The 21,069-nt window shown below is 40.0% G+C and overlaps 2 protein-coding genes across 3 annotated transcripts; both read left to right on the top strand.

Annotated features, from left to right (window-relative positions):
* Positions 1-7,373: 7,373 nt before the first annotated feature.
* On the top strand, positions 7,374-8,597 carry LOC135464401 (uncharacterized). The gene has a single exon (XM_064741829.1). It carries the CDS (start codon positions 7,374-7,376, stop codon positions 8,595-8,597), a length of 1,224 nt encoding a protein of 407 aa, XP_064597899.1.
* Positions 8,598-15,659: 7,062 nt separating this feature from the next.
* Positions 15,660-19,479, top strand: LOC135464606 (uncharacterized). Of its 2 annotated transcripts, XM_064742051.1 has the most exons (3): positions 15,660-15,758; positions 16,293-16,373; positions 17,013-19,479. In XM_064742051.1, exons 2-3 carry the CDS (start codon positions 16,331-16,333, stop codon positions 18,530-18,532), a joined length of 1,563 nt encoding a protein of 520 aa, XP_064598121.1. In that variant the 5' UTR covers positions 15,660-15,758; positions 16,293-16,330; the 3' UTR covers positions 18,533-19,479. The 2 variants fall into 2 exon arrangements, with proteins under 2 accessions (XP_064598121.1, XP_064598120.1); XM_064742050.1 differs by lacking the exon at positions 15,660-15,758 and having other exon boundaries at positions 16,236-16,373.
* Positions 19,480-21,069: the final 1,590 nt, after the last annotated feature.

The following is a 21,069-nucleotide window of genomic DNA, read 5'->3' on the forward strand; positions in this document are numbered from 1 at the left end:
CCACAACAAGGGCAGCTCAACCTACCTCACTAAGAGGAAAATATTGGCCCGCCCAGCATCATCAGAAAACGACACTGTGTCGGGAATTCAGCGCTTTTTCCATCCAGTCTCAGGGACCGGGAGTTCAGCGAGTGACGTGACCGTCACCAACGAAGCAAGTAGGCCTGCCAGCGAAGCCGGTGGAGAAGGGAGTGTGGAAGTAAATAGCCCCGGGTTGATCGAGTCCACAGATACAGGCATTGACACTGAATTTTCGAGCCAAAAAACCAAAACAGTTAGAAGGTGGCGGTTTTACTGAGCAACCTGTCAGGGTTGCAACAACAACAACTACTACTTCTACTATCGCTGCATGTGACGCTGACACTGATACTCACAGTCCAACTACTACAAATGCTGGTGGGCATGAGAAATATTTGACTTCCGAGCCGGGCCCCCACAAGTCATCTTTTGAAACAGTTGACAGTGGAAGTCTTACTTCTAAGTGCACTACCACCAGTAATACAAGTTCAGCAGCATCTTTGGGAACACAGAAGAGACACCGAGTCGGAGATCGTAGATTCCGCAATGTGGACAGTATATTGCAGCAGTTCCCAGAGTTTGTTCATGGGAATACTGGGTTCATATGTAAAACTTGTTCAGTTTATGCATCAGCTCAAGATAGACAGAAGCCTAATGCCCAGGCGTTTATCTTTGGTGGCTCTAACTTAGGTGAACATCCAAGTGACAGACTCCATTCACATCTAAAAACAAATTTACATTTACAGTGTTTAGAAAACGAGAAGCAGGCAAGAAGAGTGTTATCTATTGGAGGACTATCAGGACTGTTTGATTCCAACCATATCAGTACAGTAGAGAGAAACCGGCAGTATATTTCACACCTGATTTTTTCTCTGGACTACTTCATAAAGCATCAGATTGCAAAGTCACAGCTTAGTGATTTTATTCATTTCCTGGCTGAGAAACTTCAGGAGCCTGTGACCAAAGATTTTTTGTCAAAATCCAATAACTCCAACTATGCTAAGTACTTAACAGGCCAATCAGTTGAAGAACTCCTTACTGCCTACAGTATGTGGTGTGAAAGGAAAATTAAATCTTCTCTTGCCAACAATTCAGGAATAACATATTTTGCAGACGAGAGTCAAAGCCACAATGACAATGATGAAATTATTAGCTTTCTGTGTTGGGTGGATGCTGATAAAATTCTTGGCACATTTGTTCCTCACATCTTCTTGAAAATCAAAAGTGCAGCAGACTTAGAAGGAAGTGACTCTGACTGTGTTGAAACAAAGTCCTATTTTGATGCAAAAAGTGTGTACAAAAGAATGAAAGAAATCCTGCAGGAAGATGGTATTGATATGGACTCTGTAAAAATTTATCTGCTTTGATGGGACGAATGTTATGTCTGGTGAAGTGGAAGGCGTACAAAAACTCTGGCGAGACGAGTACCCAACTGCAGTTTATGTCAACTGCCGAAACCACAGACTTGCCTTAGTCTTTGTTCATCTCAAGAAAAAGTATCCTCTCATGAGTGACTATGATCAGCTTCTTCTCGACATTTATCTAGCAATAGACTACAGTAAAGTAGCACGGTGTGCTTTCCAGAAAATTCAAATGATCAATTGTGACCAACCTCCGCTCAAAATGTTAAAAGCATGTGTGACAAGGTGGCTGTCACATTTTAAAGCCTCCAAGAGGGTGTGTGACCGTTTCAGTGAACTGATAGACACATTGACCAGTATCTTCTCAAAATCAGGGGACACAAAGTATCTGAACATTAATGAGAGGCTTACCTCCCCTGAAACTGTGTGCACTGTACTTCTCATGACAGACATCTTAGAACAAACAAACAAACTTTCACTCATGCTCCAGTCAGACTCTGTGAATGTTGCACGTGTTCTTGAGTACTTGGAAGTGATCAAACAGTACCTTTTGAGCTTACCTTCAAATGATGGCTATTATGCCAAAGCAGATGAGTTTCTTAAATTAGCTGAGGAATATAGACAAGACAGTGTAGGCCATGTTCGAATAAGTAGAAGTAGCACAAGGCAGAATGATTTCAACAAACTGAAATTCGAAGCTGAATTTGTCAAACCGTTTTGTCAGTCTATGGTAGATGAACTAGACCAAGCATTCTTTGATGATCAGCATCCCACTGTTGAGTATCTCATCAGTCTCTTTGTCAATCCAATACAATCCCCCAAAACAAACAAACAAGATTTCATCAAAGACTCAGATAAAACTGATTTGGAGATGAAATTTGGCCATTTGATCAAGTTCTATTGGTTGTCATCTGAGGCTGATGTGTCCTCAACAGTAGAAGTGTACATCAAGGAATATTCAGAACTTGTGTCGCATGTATGTGCAATGAAAACAAATCACCAAACTGGTGTCAAACAGAAAGAAAAGTTTATTTCTGAGAAATTGCAAAAGAAACAAAAAGAAAGGGCAGAGTCAGCCAAAACAGTTCCCCTCCATGAGATCAAGCAGTTAGAAAATGAATTGAAAGAGATTAAAAACAGCAGAAATTTATCAGTGGACCAGGTTTTGGAGTTACTGTACACAAATGATCTACAGGGCTTGTATCCAAACACAGTTTACTTTCTGTCCCTCTGCTGCATATTGCCTCTTTCCAATGCAATCAGTGAGAGGGGCTTTAGTCACATGGAGCTTCAGTGTGGCAATCTCCAAGGGTCTATGAAAGACACAACACTTGATAAACTTCTCAGGGTAAGGCTCTTTCCTCTAAAACTCAACACACAGATGATTAATGAAATCATTGATGTGTCTGACAAAGACTTTAACAAGGACAGGTACATTAAGCTTCATTCGCCTGGGCCAACTGAACAGTGCAGCCTGTTATGCAGTTACACAACTAATGCTACATGTACATGCATATAATATTCAAGTCAAACATTTCTGTGGCCTCCTTTAAACCTAAGGCATGGTTTAAACAATGGATGCGTTATCAAAAATAAAAATGGCCCACAATTGTGTGTGTTCAAAAGTATATATAAGTTGTGTTTTATATTCGGCATTGGCATGTCTTCATTTAGTGTCCGAATAAAAATACTTCACATTAATTTGTGACCATCAACCAAATGAATCTCCAGGCAACATGGACTGGTAGCTTTGGCTCCGGGGTCTTCCAAAACGCCGCTATTTTGGGGGATTTCGGGGCCAATGACTGTGCCCAAATTAGGGGAATATAAAGCCCTGGTATATACGGCCTTATATAGTGATAAGGCCTAAATAAGTATACTAGCAGCACTATACAAAAAACAAATGCGTTTAGCTTAAGTCATGTACATATGACAGGCTGGGTCTACTTTCACACCCACTCTATCCCACCGCCCTTTAAATAAGCTTTATTTTCCCTAAAATGCCATGTTTATCTTCATTGCAATAGGCACCGATATCGGCCATATTGTCCCGCACCTCAAATACTATGCTCAAAGTATAGATTTTATCTAGAACATTGTCAAAACGCCGAGTAATAAAATCTAACAAGCCAAGTAATAAATACTAACATGAGTCTACTGCTCGTTAGAAGTCGGTAGCATGCCCTTTCAAATATATGTAACGTGTACATACATGTCCCCATATGGCAATAGTCAAACATAATGCAAGATTTGACTGCATTATGTATGATCGTCATCTGTTGAAGACTGTGCACAGGAGGTGCAGTTCTTACATCTGTGGTATCAACCTTTCAAACCTAAATATTGAGTCCCCACTTAAGGAATCTATTCGGCATGTACTAGGGGCCTACGCTTCGAACCATTGGCATGTAAGACAGACATACACTTATGTAAGTGCGTGTGAAAATGTCAAACAGTGAAAAAGTGACCACATCCAACAGGTAAACGTTACCGTTGTAAGGAGTGATGCAATGCGCACTGACGAAGAAAGCTATTCACAAACATATGGGAATTACTAAGAGATCAGTTTTCGTTCATCTGTGGTATCAACCTCTCAAACCTAAATATTGAGTCCCCACTTAAGGAATTTACTCGACATGTACTACGCTTCGAACCATTGGCATGTAGGACAGATATACACTGATGTAAGCGCGTGTGAAAATGTCGCACCGTGAAAAAGTGACCACATCCAATTAGTAAACCTTACCGTTGTAAGGAGTGGTGCACTCTGAACTGACGAAGAAAGCTATTCGCAAACATATGGGAATTACTAAGAGATCAGTTTTCGTCACATGGAATAGGGTGTGAACCGCTAATGTTTCCGCCTTACATAGCATATTCTGTCGTCAAAAGCATTAACATACTGATGTTTTCTGTTCTGCCGACGTTATTCTACATACATATCTGTGCTAACATGATTAATTAAGCTTTTAAGCCGGAAAGTAAATACCTTTTTGTCACAACTTGGCAACACAGATGGCGCCACTGGTCCCAGCATTTACCGGAACGATCTTCAAAAGGCTAAAAATAGACGCCATCGTGGTCGTAGATATTCAGCGATATGCGGCCTGTCGTCAGTTTATCTTGAGGTTATGTTTGAGCTGTGTATGAAAATTCTTTGAAGAGATAACACAGTAACTCTGCGACACAAATCGTCATATCGATACATGGGCAAGGCGTACAACACTGCTGAAGGAGTGCCTAGCAGTGCCGCATTTGCAGCTGCTCGTCTACACTACACTAACTTGTGCAGCTACTGACCACAGCAAGCACACTCAGTAACAGATATATGTGCTAACCTCATTCATGGAGCATATCGCATACTACTGTTAACCTCAGATTCTACAGCCTCATTTGCAGCTATTTATCTCACAAACCCTACACTAACTTGATGTACTGACCTCAGCAAGCACACTCAGTAACAGATACAGGTGTTAACATTACAAATCCAGCAATTCAACACATAACATTGACCTCAAGTCACAGACTGCTAACGTGTATAATATGCATATGTAGAAATGTCAACCAATATATATGGCACATATACCTGTAGATCTCGTGAATCCTGTACTGGAACATTAAAAAAAATAATTGTATATTTAACATGTTATCAAAACTATAGGCATATAGATCACTTACAAGGGTGTCACACTTGAACAACAGGCACTTTATCAATAGACAATTCTGAGACAACACGCATCACAAAAATCTCTCCCAAGCTGCGTTTTCAAATGTTGTCTTACATGTACTTTGTCATAATGTGGTTAAGTTGGACTTGATCTGGGCTTCAGTTCTGCCTTCCAGCAGATTTGGATATTTTCTTTGAACACTTCTAATTTGCTTAAAACTAGGATAACTTCTTTTTTGAAGGTTAAAGTGAAACTTTTTTTTTTCAGTATTGCTGGAGCTCCCTCCTCAATGGCTTGTTTCGTTCGACCAGTTTTGCTACTGTAAGCACAAAAGTTAGTAAAAAAAACAACAAACGTGTTAATGAGGTTGTGGAGCAGTGTTTAGTGGTAGTCCTACCTCTTTATACTTAATTTTTTAGATGCCCTTCCTAATTAATACTATTTCCCTTTTCTGTAATAAATGTGAATATGCACAAAGACTAAGTAACCCACAGATAAGGAGTTCTAAGCTACATGTAACAGCTGGCTATGTTGGGGTGCTGCAAAAGAACATCTGACTCACACACTGTGCTACAGAATTACCCAGAAACGTAGACACCAAATTTGATGTTATCCTTAACCAAAGCAGTTTGCATATTTCTTTCAACTGTGTAAAGAAGGTCTTGGTGATGAAAAAAAAAGCACCTCACAATTAAGCTTGGCTGTGTCAGAGGGCTAGATTGCTTATGGGTACGGTTTTTATTACCTTCCTGGGGTTTCACTGCCTTTCATTTAGTGGTATGTTCAATAATGCGCCAGTGTGTTGTATAACTTATATATCCAGTGTAATATAGCATAACTATAAAGTTATATTCTAGTAGCATACATAGAGATTATCATCACACTGTGCTGATATAAATCATCTTATCTGGTAGAGTTCTCTGCGGTTGCGTCGCCGTATCGACTGAGCCCATGTTGCATGTCACCAGCAGTAGAATGTCCAATAAACTCTAAGGTAAAGTAACGTGAAACAACCTGACCATTGTCCTATATTCGTATGCACAAGTCCATCTGTTTTTTTCACATGGCCACTTTCGCAGAACAGCAGAACAAATCCATGTTTGACTTTTTGGCACGTTTCAACAGAAGATTCATGAAGTACAGAGCAATGCCAAACGAACAGACATATGCCTCTCTTTTTTCCTCCCCACACTGGAAGTTTCTCGCGATTTAACTGTCAGGAAACAGCTTATCTAAAGGAAAAGAATTGAGAATTAACATACAATTAATTCTTTATGTATTTGAATTGTGTTGTGCTATATTTTAGTTATGATATTTTTTACCAGGTATGCTTGGGGTTTAATACTGTCCTTTACATTATTTCTGTCATGACACACCTAAAGACCAGCGCCTTTACCGATGCGGCCAGGACCCCTACCCTTGTTATAGGAAGTGTTATATTACTGTATTGAATAGAAGCACCATATTTTTGTTTACATCAGTGGTAGGGGTGACCCTGTCCTATACACATTGCATTTAAAAGCGGGCCCTTATCCAATTAAATATACTTATAGGGCATTAAAACAGGCTATGTTTAGTTGATCTTGATTTTAACTTAAGTTTTAATAAAACTCGCTATAAGCAAAAATAGCCAATGATTGGCTTCGCTTCCTAATAGGATATATCCAACATACTCGGGAGCATTGTTTTAATCTATTATGAATTGTGTGTTAGACGAAAATGCCCAAAAAGACAACTCGTTAAGGTGGGACACGGCCCCTCTGAATGTCAATTTTCACGTCATCTAACGATTTTCCAATTTGTGTTTCAAACGACAGCATATTTATCAAAAAACACGCCATTTAAATTTTTAATGCCCTACACGACTGTTTTTTGAAGAAATAAAGATGTTTTGATGTAGTGGCTTCCGATCAGGTCAAACATTTTGACGGTTTGACGGTAACAATCACTTGGTTTTTGTCTTCAAATTTGCCTCGCGTGTCCCTAGTGTTGTTGTTGTAATAGGACATGTTATATATCGTTCAAAAGGCCGCTCAATGCTGAGTCTCGCCATATAATCTATATAAGGAAATTCCCGGTACTTTTCGTTCAGTGTCCGGTGTAGAATTCCTGGAATTTCAACGAAAATTTCCATATAAGGTAAGAACAGCGACATATGAAGGGTATACCGGCTTCCGATTGGTCTATATTCGTCTCGTTCATCTCCGTTTACTTCCGCACACGCGCAGTGTCTACATCCAATATGGCAGACCAAATTTGAGTTGATCGGGAAAAAGCCTAGTCATTTGGTGTTCATTTTCGTTTTTTAAGTGTGTCAAGCGGCAAAATGGTTCGACAAAAGGTGAAAACAAAGGAAATGTTCGGATCTCGAAAGCGTGGGCGCAAAATGCGCGGGCGAGCTGGCGGAAGGCCGAAAAAACACGCCTTGTCGATCGCCAAAGGTGCTTCCGGGTTAAACTCGGACTTGGTGAATAGAACCGAAAGCGATTACAATTCTACCTCAGAAAATGGAATGTCGTTAGCCAAAACGGCAAGTCAGTCAAAATTTGATATATTTCATGGGATCTTGGAAAGTGGGCCCAACTCGGACAGAGAAAATTCGCCGACTGAAGTTGCCAAAAAAGTTGAAATAAACAAATTGAATGGCTACAGACTGGTAAATACTGACTTCTTAGCACAGATTGTTAACAGTGTGTGTTGCAAGGTTTGTGGATCCGCAAATATAAAATTATTTCAAATAAATGACTCAACAAACTGCAAATTTGGCGGTGGTCAGGGTTTGAATTTTAAGTTTGAAATATTTTGCAGAGACTGTGAAGATGTTATTTTTCATGGCTACACATCTGAAAAGGGGATGGAATCTGGCAATGAGATGTCTAATTTTGTGAACAAACGTTTTGTAGCAGCGTGCAAAAATACTGGCATAGGATATAACAAGATTTGTGAATTTTTTGCTGACATGAATTTGCCTCAGCCTATGCATATCAAGACCTGGCAAAAGATTGACAGGTTAATTCATGATGTTTCAATTGAAGCAGCAAAGGAAAACATGCATGCAGCTGCCGAGGCACTAGAACGTGATTCAGATGAGGCAGTAAATGGACTGGTTCCACGTGTAGTCAGCTATGATGGCTCGTGGCAGAAACGTGGACATAGCTCCCATTATGGGTTAGGCTGTGTCATAGATGTGGATTCAGGTGTCGTGCTGGACACTCACGTATGTTCTAATTACTGTCATGGCTGTGCCACTGTTGGAAAAACTAAGAAAGGTGTAGATTTAGTGAAGTGGAAACAAACACACTCCTGTCAGAAAAATTTCCATGGATCAGCAAATGCTGCTGATATTATTTTTAAGCGATCTACAGACAAAGGACTCATGTACAACCAGGTCCTTACAGACGGAGATTCCAAAGCATATGATCATGTGCGTAATCTTAAGTTGTATGGTGACAACGACATTCAGAAAGAAGAATGTGTAAATCACGTTGCCAAGCGCATGTATACTGCTCTTGACAAATTGAAACAACGAAGGCGAGAGGGGAAAGTTTAAACAGAAAATTGACTAAGTTTGCCATGAAGAAATGTAGCAGCACATATGCCAGTAACTTGAAAAAGTGGTGCTCCAGATGTGCAGACTATGAAAAACAATGTTTTTGCAGGGTATTTCCACATGCTATCAACTGACAGCAAACCCCATCACAAATTTTGCCCAAAAGGTCCCAAGTCTTGGTGCCACTATAACCGTGCAGTAGCAACAGGACAGGCAGTGCGAAAACATACCCCAGCTTTTTCTGTGATGTGGGTGAAATTATTTTACCAGTGTACAAAAGACTGACAGATGAACATCTGTTAGCTAGATGTTCCAGAATGAAAACTCAGAACGCAAATGAGTGTTTCAATGGTACTGTTTGGCAAAGATGTCCTAAAGTGGACAGTTCTTCGAAGATGAAGGTCGAAACAGCCGTAGCATTGGCCGTCCTTCACTTTAACAGTGGTCCAGAAGGATTTGAGTCAGTTCTGAACAAATTAAAACTAGTGACTGGGGAACACACTGCAAAATAAATGCATAGGAAAAATCGAAAGCGACTATCTAAAGCTAGTTATGCAGGTGCTGAGCCACGGCGTCTACTGCAGAAACGTCGTAAGCTTGATAAGGCGAAAGAGACTGACCAATTGGAAGCTGTTGAGGGCCCAACATATGCAGCAGGGTCTTTCTAAAATATAAACTGATAGGAACCAGGGCTAACACTATTTTGAAGTCTAAGAGAGGCAAGTTTCTGGTTTTAACGCTTTGTTTACATTGTAAACATACTGTAATATAAAACCAATGGTTTTAAATGCAAAAATCTAAGAACGTGTTTTTTGGTTATATTCACGTCTTAGGAAAACTAATAAAACTGAACTACTTGTCCGAATTGGCTGAAATTTTGAGTGAAAGTTCCTGATACTGTTCTACAGGGGGTAAGATAGTTTAAAAGGACCTAGATGAAAAACTTTTGGCTGTAGATGCTAAGAGTTATCACTTGTCCTGGACAATTATTAAATTCTTTTTCGGAAATATTCCTAAATCCTACTAAATGCAACAATTCTCATCTAATTTTGGTCTTACCCCCTGGGCAATGTATTCCTCTTTCAATTTTTGTCATATTTTGGTTGATTTGAGGTAACACAGCTATTTAATAGATTTCCTCCCAACGTATGTAGATTTTCATAGAAAATCCAAGATGGCCGCCGTTTCCATGGTAACCGCTAGGGTAAAGCGGGGCAATAGGCACCACGGGGCAATAGGCACCACAACCTAGCCAAGTGTTAAAAATCTCATTCAAACACAGTTAAAACAGTGGTGGGGTATTAGGCACTTGAATCTTTCAACCTAGACTAATCAGAAGCTTTGTTTCATGTCATGGTTTACTTTAACAGGACCTATCAGGCTGTTGTTTACGTATTTTTGTATGACATCACATTGACTTCAAACGGCGGCCATTTTTAAAGTGCTTAAAGAACATTGATTGTGATCGATCATCTTCACTAAAACTTAAAATATTGTTTGTTTGACCATCTGATGTTTATTCTTATGTGGAGCTGAAGATCAGGACTTGCTCAAGTAAGTTCTTACGAGTCATTTTTTTTATTTCACTTTTAATGCATGTATATTGTTGTATTTACTGACCATGATGTTAAAAGGTCAACACATCGGAACCAAAATGGCCGAAAGATAACAATAAGATGGTGTTTTATTACTGTAGTTGTGAAACTTAAGACTGTAAAGTGCATTTTCTCCCTAAGTGTTCCTACTGTAACTAAAGGAATATTTGTTACATCCTTTAAGGCAATAATGTTGTGTTCTTCATGACTCTGTAAATTGTCTTTGCACGGGTGCTTAATGCCCCAACTGGATGTGTTTTTGAAAATCTGTTGGCATAGTTTTTTAGAATAAGGGATAAATATATATATTGTTCCCATCAAAAGTCTGCTGTGGACAATAAATTAAATTACAGAATTAAAAACTATTCTATCAACCAAAGAATAATGTCTTTAATAGACTCTTTAACAATAATTTTGCTGTTTGTGCCTAATGCCCCCCTGTATATTTCACAGAATGGTTCGGAATTACAAGAAGAAAGCTAATGGACGGAAAAACTTCAGTCATTGTCAGGAGATGTTCGATGCCTACAATGCTGTCATGCGGAAAGAAATGTCTGTCAGTCAAGCCTCCAAGTACTTCAAAGTCAATAAGAAATCTTTGATGAGAAGAATTTCCTGGGGACATTCCTGTTAATGCACATGTGGGCAGAGACACAGCCTTAAGTAGTATCCACGAGTCAGAACTTGCAGAATGTATTAAACTCTTAGCTGCCTGGGGATGGGGGTTTTCTTCAGAGGAAGTTAAAGATATTGTTAAAGAATTTGTGCAAAAACTAGAGCTTAGAACACCGTTCGTAGCAGGGAGACCAGGTGACGACTGGATGGAGAAGTTCTTGAAACGCCATCCTGAGATAGTTCCTCGTAAAACAGAGCATCTGAGTAACGCACGGGCACGAGCAGAAGATCCAGCTGTCCTTCAGCACTGGTTTGAATTGCTGAATAATGTGTTGACTGAAGCAGGCGTAAAGGACATGAAGGTGCAAATTTTCAACGTAGATGAGACAGGTTTTGTGACCGACCCAAAATCTCAAGTGGTGCTAGCCGAAAAGGGATCAAAGCGTGCAGGGCCGTATCTAGAGCCGTTTTACTACCGGAAAACGATAGGGCGCCCAAAACTGTCAGGCGCCCAAACTAACCCAGCTAAATAGTCAAACTAGTAAATAAACGAGGGATGAACAGCACAAAACAAACGACAGACACGCGTGTGTGTCTTTCCCAGTACCCTCAAGTTCCCAGTCAAAAATCCGGCGAGGGGGACAATCAAGGAAACCTTCTCGGGGAACCTGGGCCCAGCCGGCGAGCACATCGCGTGAATATAGACCAATAAAATACAAGCCACGGCTGTCATACATGCAGCGCCCTCTAGCGGCCTGTTTGACAACCCACGTGGTTAAAACTTTTTGACATCTCGTAAAGATGAAAGCGGTCTCGCTCCTTTGGCGGGAGACCCGATAACCTCAGGAAAATCACATAATAAGCTATCAAAAACATACGTAACTGCCGACAGGCAATTATCAGCTGTGCAAAGGAATGCTGCAAAGACAGGGCCGGTCAATCGCATCTTATTTTGCACCGGTAAACCCCTCAGGAACGGGTCTGTCGGACATGGATGAAAGTGAAACCAATGAAAATAGGCCTATTCCCACGGCTGAGAGCTGCGGACACTACGGAATCAAGCTTGAATGATATGCCTACTACGGACGTGGGAGAGGGAACATCAGGCTGCCATGGTTTGCCAGAAGACTCCGTTGAAAACGTGAACATTTCAGGGATAAACTTGCCACATTTTCCAGAAAATTCCCGTGGCTGGAGTATCGATATGGCGACGGGGCGTACTGTGTTGTCTGCAAAGCCGTTTCGCTGGGTTCGGAAAAGGTTAAAGCGTGGTCAAAACGACCACATAATCTTGTTAAGGATGACAAATGGAATACAAACTTAAAGAATCATCAGAAATCCAAACGCCACAAGGAAAAAACGTCCATGTGCTTCAAATGGTAAAAAAATGGAAAGCTACCGGCAAAGGCGGAATACGGGACTCAGGTTAGTGATTATTCTCTGCTTACTCGGCACATATTCATAGTACAGACCACTCGTTGGTTAAATAATTTATTTAAAAATATTGTAGTACATAGTATTGGCTTCAGTAGATCATGTTGACGTCAAACTTGTTGTCATGTGACTCTTAAATTGTGAGGTGTGACATTAAACCCTAAGCGTGCATGGGTTCATTCATTCAGTTTAGAAGGTAAACATATGTAAAATAAACTTCTTCTGTAAACTTTTCCAGTATTTTCATCTTGGCTTGAATCCAGTCATGTATAAGTGCATTTTTCATATTTGAAGTCAGGGGGACCCATTTAATAAAAATAACTTGACTCGTCTCTTAAATATGTCATTTGCAGATCACGATTTTATAACTTTACAAGCATGTTTATTTTATATATATTTTAGGTGCAAGAAGGGGTGACTGTCAGCAAAAAAACAGATCACACACGGAACCGCAAACTTCTCCGCCACCTGTTAAAATCCCTCCTGTTTTTGATCCGAAAAAGATGGGCAGCCAGAGAAAATTATGAAGATTTTGTCAGATTTATTGGAGACGAGTTGGAACATCCTGACCTCCAGCAACATTTCGCTCTAATGAAACAGAATGCAACATATCTGTCAAAGACAACTGTTGACAATTTCATAAAGCACATAGACAGCTATCTTGAGGAGGAGTTGATTACAACTCTAAAATCGGTTTCATATCTTACCCTGGAGGCAGATGAAAGCACGTCTGAGTCTGGAAATGAAATGTTAAGCATTTATGTCAAATTCATGCATCCACTTGCGCATACTGTAGAAGAAAAATTTCTGTGTCAGGTCAAAATGGGTGCTTCTAAAACTGCAAAAGCGTTACACCAAGCTATCACAGAGGCTCTTCGTGACAGAGGTATAGACTGCACTAAAATATTTTTTGCTGGTCTGGACACCACAAATACTATGTCAGGTGAGAGAGGTGGACTTCAGAGACTTTTGAGACACTCCCATCCTATGTGCAAGTACCAGCCATGTCGGTCCCATAAGTTAGCCCTTGTGCTTGTTCACATGATGAAATCAAATGCCTTGCTATCTGAAATGGACAGCCTGTTGATTACTGTGTGGAAAAAATTCAAATTCTCCACCAACAATAAAGCAGTTTTAGAAGAAGCCCAGAGTATTGAGGGAAGCAAAACTCTTAAGGTAAATTTAAAATTGCTGTACTCAAAACTTTATGAATTAAAATTCAAATTTTCCAAAACAAATATCATGACATAGGATTCCATCCCAACAGTTTATGTCTAAAATATTTAAACAATACAATTAATTTCATTTTAGTCTGTGCAATCATACCCATAAAGCCGAAAAAATCTTATTATTTAATTTATTATGGATCAATTATTGGCAGGTTAACTCGACCTCACCAGTGTTGTGTATTTACATAATTAAACAAGAAAAGACAAGATGCAAATAACTCATTTGTCCATGTATATTATACATGTAGTTTATTACTTATACAGATGTGAAAAGAAGTATTCCCAACTGTCAATTATGTACCACAGGTGTTACATGTAGTACAACTATATTCAATGACCTTCCTTGGTCCCTGTTGACTATTTATACTTTCATTTAAATCCTACAGAAACAGTCAATACAAAATTAAATACTGCATCGCTCACTTTAATACCATTCATGGGGGTAATGGAATACAAAAACTGACTAGTTTTTGCAATTTGTTCTATTTGTTTTATTAGATCATCAAGGCCTGCACTACGAGATGGCTTACTCATGGACAAGCTTGTAGACGTACAGCAGACCTCCTACTATGCTTTTGGATACTCTGGACACAGTTTACCACGCTAATCATGATCCTGAGATCAAGAGAGTACGTGACCAGCTGTGTAGACCAGAAATGGTACTCTTCATCCTGTTTATGGCCGATTTGCTTTCATTAACAAATAAGTTTTGCAAGTACCTACAAGGCCGCCAAGTTCAGTTTTCTTCACTGCCATGTGTGAAAGCTAACTTCATTTGAACAGGTTCAGGTTTTCAAGGATGATCCATCTACTATGGTCAGTGGAGTCTTTTCAGCGAAGTCCAAAGATTACACTCTTCTAACACAGGAACGCTCAGTGAATGTCCGCTGAACCAGAGGCAGACAAGGCCAACCAGTTGATGAAGACACACCGGCAGACATTGTCAAAATTTTCTGGAAGGAAACAGCTGTGCCTTTTATACAGGAATTTGTTGAGGAGGTAAATTCTGCCTTTGATGTTCCAGATCCTGTTCTGTGTGCTTTCCAAAGTTTAAACCCCGGTGACTTTGCTAAAGGTGTCGTTTCTGACAAGGATGTTCACCCTGCTTCTGCACAACTGGACACGTTATTTACATTTTATGGCAACACAGTGATAGATGTACATGACGGGGAGCATACAGCTGCGGGCCCTATATTAGTCTCTAACAGCACAGTGGATCAAAAACTCGAACTGGAAGAGTTTTGCAGAGCTGTCAAAGTTGCTGTGAATGCTGCTGATAATGACATTTTGGAGAAAGCAGCCCATTTAAGGGATGAGTTAACAGCAAAGAAGGCTCTGGATATTGAGTTACAAATTACAACATTTATCGATAAGAACAGATTGACAAGTGCCCAGTTGTTCAAGTCTATAAAACAACTTGGGACATGTGAAGAGCTATTCCCCAACTTAATGATATTACTCAATCTGGCATCAATAATACCATCGTCAACTGCGGAAGTGGAGAGAGGTTTTTCATTAATGAACCTTCTTTGCACTCCTCTGCGTGCCAGCATGCTTCCAAACACATTGGATAAACTTCTTAGAATTTGTCTGAACGGTCAAAATCTGACAGACCAAGATGTTGAAGTCATTATTGACAGATTCAGGGATGACACTTCTGTAACAAATCGCCGTATAACTTTGTGACTCTACAGTTAAGACACTCTACAGTTCAGAGAGTATGCTTTGTTTCTAGACGTTTTGAATCATGTTCCATCATATCCAAGACATGAATTTATGTACCGCGATGCGAGTAACATCCCATTAAAGTAGGGAGTTCAGCTTCTCAGGCATCCGCCATACGAATTGCCTACAAAACCCCAATACCACGGCCTTTTCATTTGACTGTTAATGAGAGTGTAATACATTTATTTCAGTTTGTGTTTACGTTTTGGTGTACCTTTATAAATATCTTGTGTTTGTGAATGGTAGCTGACAAATAAAAAATCGCTTATCAGCGTGTACCACGGAGAAATAGCTCTCGTAATGGCCTGACGATCGGCGTGTAGTCAACGAGACGGCGCCATTTTTTTAACGTGTTTACGTTTTCAATGCGCTATTCGCACATGACCCAATGGAAATATCCGTCTTAAAATGCTTTGGTTAAAAAGTTGGGATCTCGTAGTTTATCGTGATACCTGCCAGTTCGTCAAACACGTGAGGGCATGGGCGCCAAAAGGCGAATATGGCCTTCCGATGGGTCCGCAACAACAGCAGACGCCGGATTCTGGAATTGGTGGCGATGAGAGGTAAGTCCCATCATCAATGTGGCTGTAAACTGGCAATTTTCGACTTTTTTTCTTCTTGGCTCATGTGTAATTTTCCGATTTTTGCTTCGGTGTTTTTCCGTGGCAGCCATTTGTTACAGTCTCGGTTTAATTCTTATCACCTTGTTCCTAACCGCCTACATTAACGTTGGCCTCGTTCTGAATTTGTAAATCAAAATGCTTGGCCAAAACACCCCGTTCCCAGTAGCTTCGGCTAAAACAACAACAACACCATGTTATCTGTACTGTCCGATCGGCAATGTTTTCAGTTCAAAATAAAACTTATTGATAACTTCTTCATAGCCTTCCTCGGTGTGCCCAGTGTTTGTTTAACATTGGGCGTGGTTATGCTTGACGATTGACTGGTTACGATCGACATGCGAATAGATTCAAGGAATGAAATTAAGGAGTTTATAGTGTGTTCATACCTAAGTTATTGGTCATGTTATGAGAGGGTGTCAGGTTGTTTAAACCTTTTTTCTTCTGTACCATTAAATTGTTTATTTTTTGTTCTAGTTTTCACACAGATAACCTACCTCATAGTGGCCTGAATCATGGCAGATGAAGAAGAGCTGTGTGACTCAGTTTCAGATATTGGTATGCGCATATACATTTATTCACCAAAAGGTCTCTCAAGTAACTTGCGCCATATTCTAAGGAACATAATTATTTCCCTTATTCTACATGACACCGTTGGGACTTGTTATGCCCCCATGATCCTTGGGGTAAACCACTGGCAGAAAAAATAGTTCTGAACTACTTCCCCATATTTAGACCGCAACACTCATCGCTCGACCAATGGCTGTCCAGTACTACTGCTATCTATCTTGCGATGTGTGCAAATTACACTTATTCAACCTTGTGACATAACTGCAGGTCACGCCCTGTCTAGACAGCACGTGCAAAAGAGAAACTGATTGGATTATCCGTATCGCTGGGTGTGGCTGGGGTCATCACAGAATAGATCGACTCGCTTCGCTCGCCGTCTATCCTGTGATAACCCTCGTTGTGCGCTGTCGAACTATTACTTATTTGGCAGTGGATGGCATACATAAAAGTAAACTTGTTACGGGTTCGTAGCCATTTACCCTTGCCAAGGTTTCTGCTCAATTGAGATCGCCTCAGGCTCATCACAGTATAGAAACATAATGTAAACCAACAATCTTTACTTAATAAATGTGTATTGAATAAATTACAAAAACATGTACTTCTTAATATATTTTATTTCTGTTTTAGATACTCTCCTGGGTGAATATTTCGAGCATATGCAGGAAGGCCCTCAGCTACCACCCGACCTGGCTAACAAGATAGATGTTCCAATAACCTACGGACTGTATACCAAAGCATTACTGAGGCTGGAGACAAGAGGAATCAACATTCAGAACAATTTGCCCCCTTTATTAAAACTTTTTGACTCCACAATTGAACTGCCTAACAAAATCAGTAACCTTACTCGAAAAGTGAAAAAATATCTGAACAGTCATCCGGACAGTCAAACAGAAATTATTTCATCAATATACCCATCTGATGTGAAGGTTGCTGGCTTTTCTGAAGATCAGCTACTAAACGGCTCACTGCCAAGGTGCACTCCAACTATCGGACATATCCTCTCCTTGAGATCATTCATACGTGTACGACAGTTATCCTGGAAATATTTACACAAGTGGGTTATCGAAATGCTGGGACTATCTCCAGAGGATGTTGATACCACTTCATTGATTAGCCAGTGTAATAGGCTCTTCCTTCGCAAGAGGAAAAAGTTATCGGCCATTTTTTTAGAGGAGCAGTACCGTCCCCCTGTTTCTGTGCAGGTTGTTGAGCAGGCAGCTGGACAGACATCGGATCACAGTGACACAGAAAATGATGTTGTTGAACTGTATCAAGACCTGAAACAGAAATTAAAAGAATTATCTGATACTTTAAAGAGTGCTTATAACAAGAATTGTGTTTTAGAGCACACAGTTTACAAACAAAACCAACGACTATTTGAACTCACTAAAATGGCAAAACAGCATAAGAAACTGAAACAACAACTGAGTGAACTTCGATCATCTTTCTCAACCAGGAATGTTAACAAACGAATTGCAACCAGAGACAAACATATTGAAAAACTGTCTGCCATTAATGTTGAACTGAATCGTGAAAATATGAATTTGAAGGAAAGCCTGAACACAGCAGAGAGAAAAAAACTGAATGCACAAAAGCAAGCTTCTCATTACTACAACAGATGTATCAAACTTAAAGAAGATGGATTACGACCAGATGCACTCTCTTTGGCTAAGATTGAAGAGTTAGAAACAGAAAATGAAACATTGAAAGAGCAAATTGAAGATCTTGTAGACAAAACGACACAACTGGAAACATTTTCTGGGAATAGATATGATGACAACATTCGCCAATGCTACATAGATTTATTGTCCATGGGTGTCAGTGTTGGAAGATGCGAGTCTGTTGTTCGATCAGTCCTTGGCAATTTGACAAATACAACAGTCGGAAGACTTCCTAGCAGAAGCACAGCATCACTTTTACAAGTTGAAGCACAGATATTATCAGAACAGCAAGCTCTGGATGTTATCCTTTCACATGAGGACAGTACACTGCATACAGACAACACTAAAAAGAAGGGACGAGAATATGCAGGCGTCCAAGTCTCTGTTCAGTCAGAAAATCCTGTTTTTCTTGATATCGTGGAAATGGTGAGTGGCAACACGGAATCCGTTCTTGATGCTCTGAAACTGACTGTCCCATCTAGCTGAAAATGTAGCTTCAACAACAGAGGAGAAATCACTACTGGAGGCAAAACTACTTTTTGCACTGAATAATATAATGACTGATCGGCATATTGTAAACAAAAAAATCGTAAAATCACTTGAAGATTGGCGATCCCAAATGCTGCCTGAAATTATTTCATCTGCTGATATAACAGAAGAAGAAAAGACCGACCTTGTCAACATGAACAGTTTGTTCTGCGGTCTCCATGTAATTGTTAACATGGCCACGGAAGCAAAGAAAGCGCTCAAACTATACCAAGATAGAAACATTCCACGAGAGGACCTTGGGCCAGGGTTCAATACAAACAATTCTTGGTCATATGATTTGATATATCAAGTGTGCAAGGCTTTGACAACTGGACCTGAGAGGCAATCTGACCAAAAGTCTGGATATGGGGAGGAGTTTGCTGTTCACATGGAAGGCTTGAAAAAGGTTGTTAAGTTAGTTCCCTTTCTAGGTAACCGCTTCAATATTCTTTTTCATGATGCTGCTGCCACATATTTTCACAGGCAAGATATTGTAGAGTTTTTGAGAGGGGGTTACATATCAGACTCGAATGATAAACTGAACTTTCTTTCAAAATGCATCCTCGAACAAATTCAAGTAGACCACAACCTTGCTGGATGCAGAGCTCTGGGCATTATAGACAAAATGATTACTGGCCCTTTGTGGCGAAAGTTAAATGAGGAAGGAATGCACATTCTGGACACCAATCAAATCTGGAAAGAGGTAACCAACTTCCTGGATGAGTGCTCCAATGATTCCACGCCTATGATGAATGGGAAAACAGTTTTCAGCGAAGAATTACTTCAGAAAGATGACGTTTACAATAGTTTATTTGAACCTGGAACACCACTTCTACAGAAACATACTAAATCTGTCCTAGAACTCACATGTGCTAATTTGGCTTCTCTGTGTAAACGGCAGCTTGCAGATCATCTGGCTGGATTCCTTCATCAACCATCTGACAAACTGTGGCAGGAGACAAAATCTGCTCCATTGACAAATGTAGTATCAGAGTCCGCATTTGCTGATCTTGACAGGTGTGTTCAGCATGCACCACAAAAAAGCACGATTGCAAAGGCAGCCCTATCATGTTTCCAGCGAAACAAAACATCTGTTTATCTTAAGAAGTTGAGCCTGGAAAAGAAGAGGAAATATTTTCAAATTGCCCGTAGAAGAGCCCCTGTAAGAAAGAAAGCTGACAGAGACCGATACAGAGACATTAGAAGAAAGAAGTTAGAACTGATGAGAGAGAAAAAGCTTCAGAAAGAAGAAAAGGAACGGAAGCAAATGTGGCGAGAAGAACAACTCAGAGTGCGAATCAGTGTGAATGGTGGTATCTGGAGGACAGAGGAAGAGCTGAAAGAGAAGATGAAACAGATACAGGGGAAAATGAAAAGGATGCAGGCAGTCAGAGATCAGATCACTTACAGGATAAACCGGAGTAAAACATCAAATAAGAACCTAGGAAAATTTACAGTGAACAAGAAGAAACTTACCATTGATGAACTTAGTCGAAATCTTATTTTGTTGATCTGTGAGAATGTGGACATTGAATTTCATCTACATGTACCAGACCACGTGAACATCGATCAGCAAAAAAACGCGTCGCGAAAACGCAGGCATCAAGTTCCAGTTAACGGTAATGCTGCTAAGAAACCTCGAGTTCCAGAACCGTTACCATGTTTACAGTTTGCTTCTGGTTCTTATGTTGCTGTTGCATTTGATACAGAATGGTATCCTACTTTTGTAGATTCTGTTGATGATGGCATGATGACTGTCCGTTTTCTTCACCGTCGAGGGGACAGTTTTATTTGGCCTGAGCCCCCAGACCCTAGTGATGGAAAACCAGTTCCGAGAGTGTTTGCATTTGCTGAAGTAAAGTGTGAACCCAAAAACATTAGACTTTGGTCTGTTGACAATGTCAAGCAGATTGACCAACTGTATCTTGATTTTAAAGAGGCCTACATGAGTTAACAATCATTATTATACCGTATGCAGTTTATCTTTAGGAGACTTGCGCCACATCCTGCACCCACGGTCAAAAGACTTGTCAGGTAGTTTTTTTGGTTTTGGATGTTAAAATCAACCTTTGGTGTATTTGTTTTTGCAATGTGTATGAAATAAGCTTTCATTTGATATATAACAAAGCATAAAAAGTTCATCGTCAAGTGATTTGAAATTTGGCGGCCATATTGGATTTTGTCGGCCATATTGGATTTTTGTCCGCCATCTTGGTTAATTACGCGAGCCCTATTCTCTGTCTCTGAGGTTCACATGTCTATCAAATGATTGGTTGACTCCTGCATAGATTTGTTTTCATTTTACTTCATTGCCTTCAAGGTGTCTGATTCCTGTGTAAATATTACGTAATTGTAGGAGCATATTGATATGCAAATTTATGCAAATGAACCCATTTACGCTCGCCCATGCCGATTTTTCGATTCAAATTTGAAATCGCAGCGAAAAATTCATATAGGAAGTGAATTTTCATCAAAATGGGATTAAAATTCAAAGA

Source organism: Liolophura sinensis, chromosome 4 (genome assembly GCF_032854445.1).
Source record: "Liolophura sinensis isolate JHLJ2023 chromosome 4, CUHK_Ljap_v2, whole genome shotgun sequence".
Taxonomy (NCBI): Eukaryota; Metazoa; Mollusca; class Polyplacophora; order Chitonida; family Chitonidae; genus Liolophura; species Liolophura sinensis.

What these genes read in the sequence shown, in the direction of transcription:
- LOC135464401 (XM_064741829.1), top strand. Translation starts at nt 7,374, where the DNA reads ATGGTTCGACAAAAGGTGAAAACAAAGGAAATGTTCGGATCTCGAAAG.
- LOC135464606 (XM_064742051.1), top strand. Translation starts at nt 16,331, where the DNA reads ATGGCAGATGAAGAAGAGCTGTGTGACTCAGTTTCAGATATTG. An exon ending in TGACTCAGTTTCAGATATTG is followed by an intron (nt 16,374 to 17,012) that starts GTATGCGCATAT and finishes TTTCTGTTTTAG; the next exon opens with ATACTCTCCTGGGTGAATAT.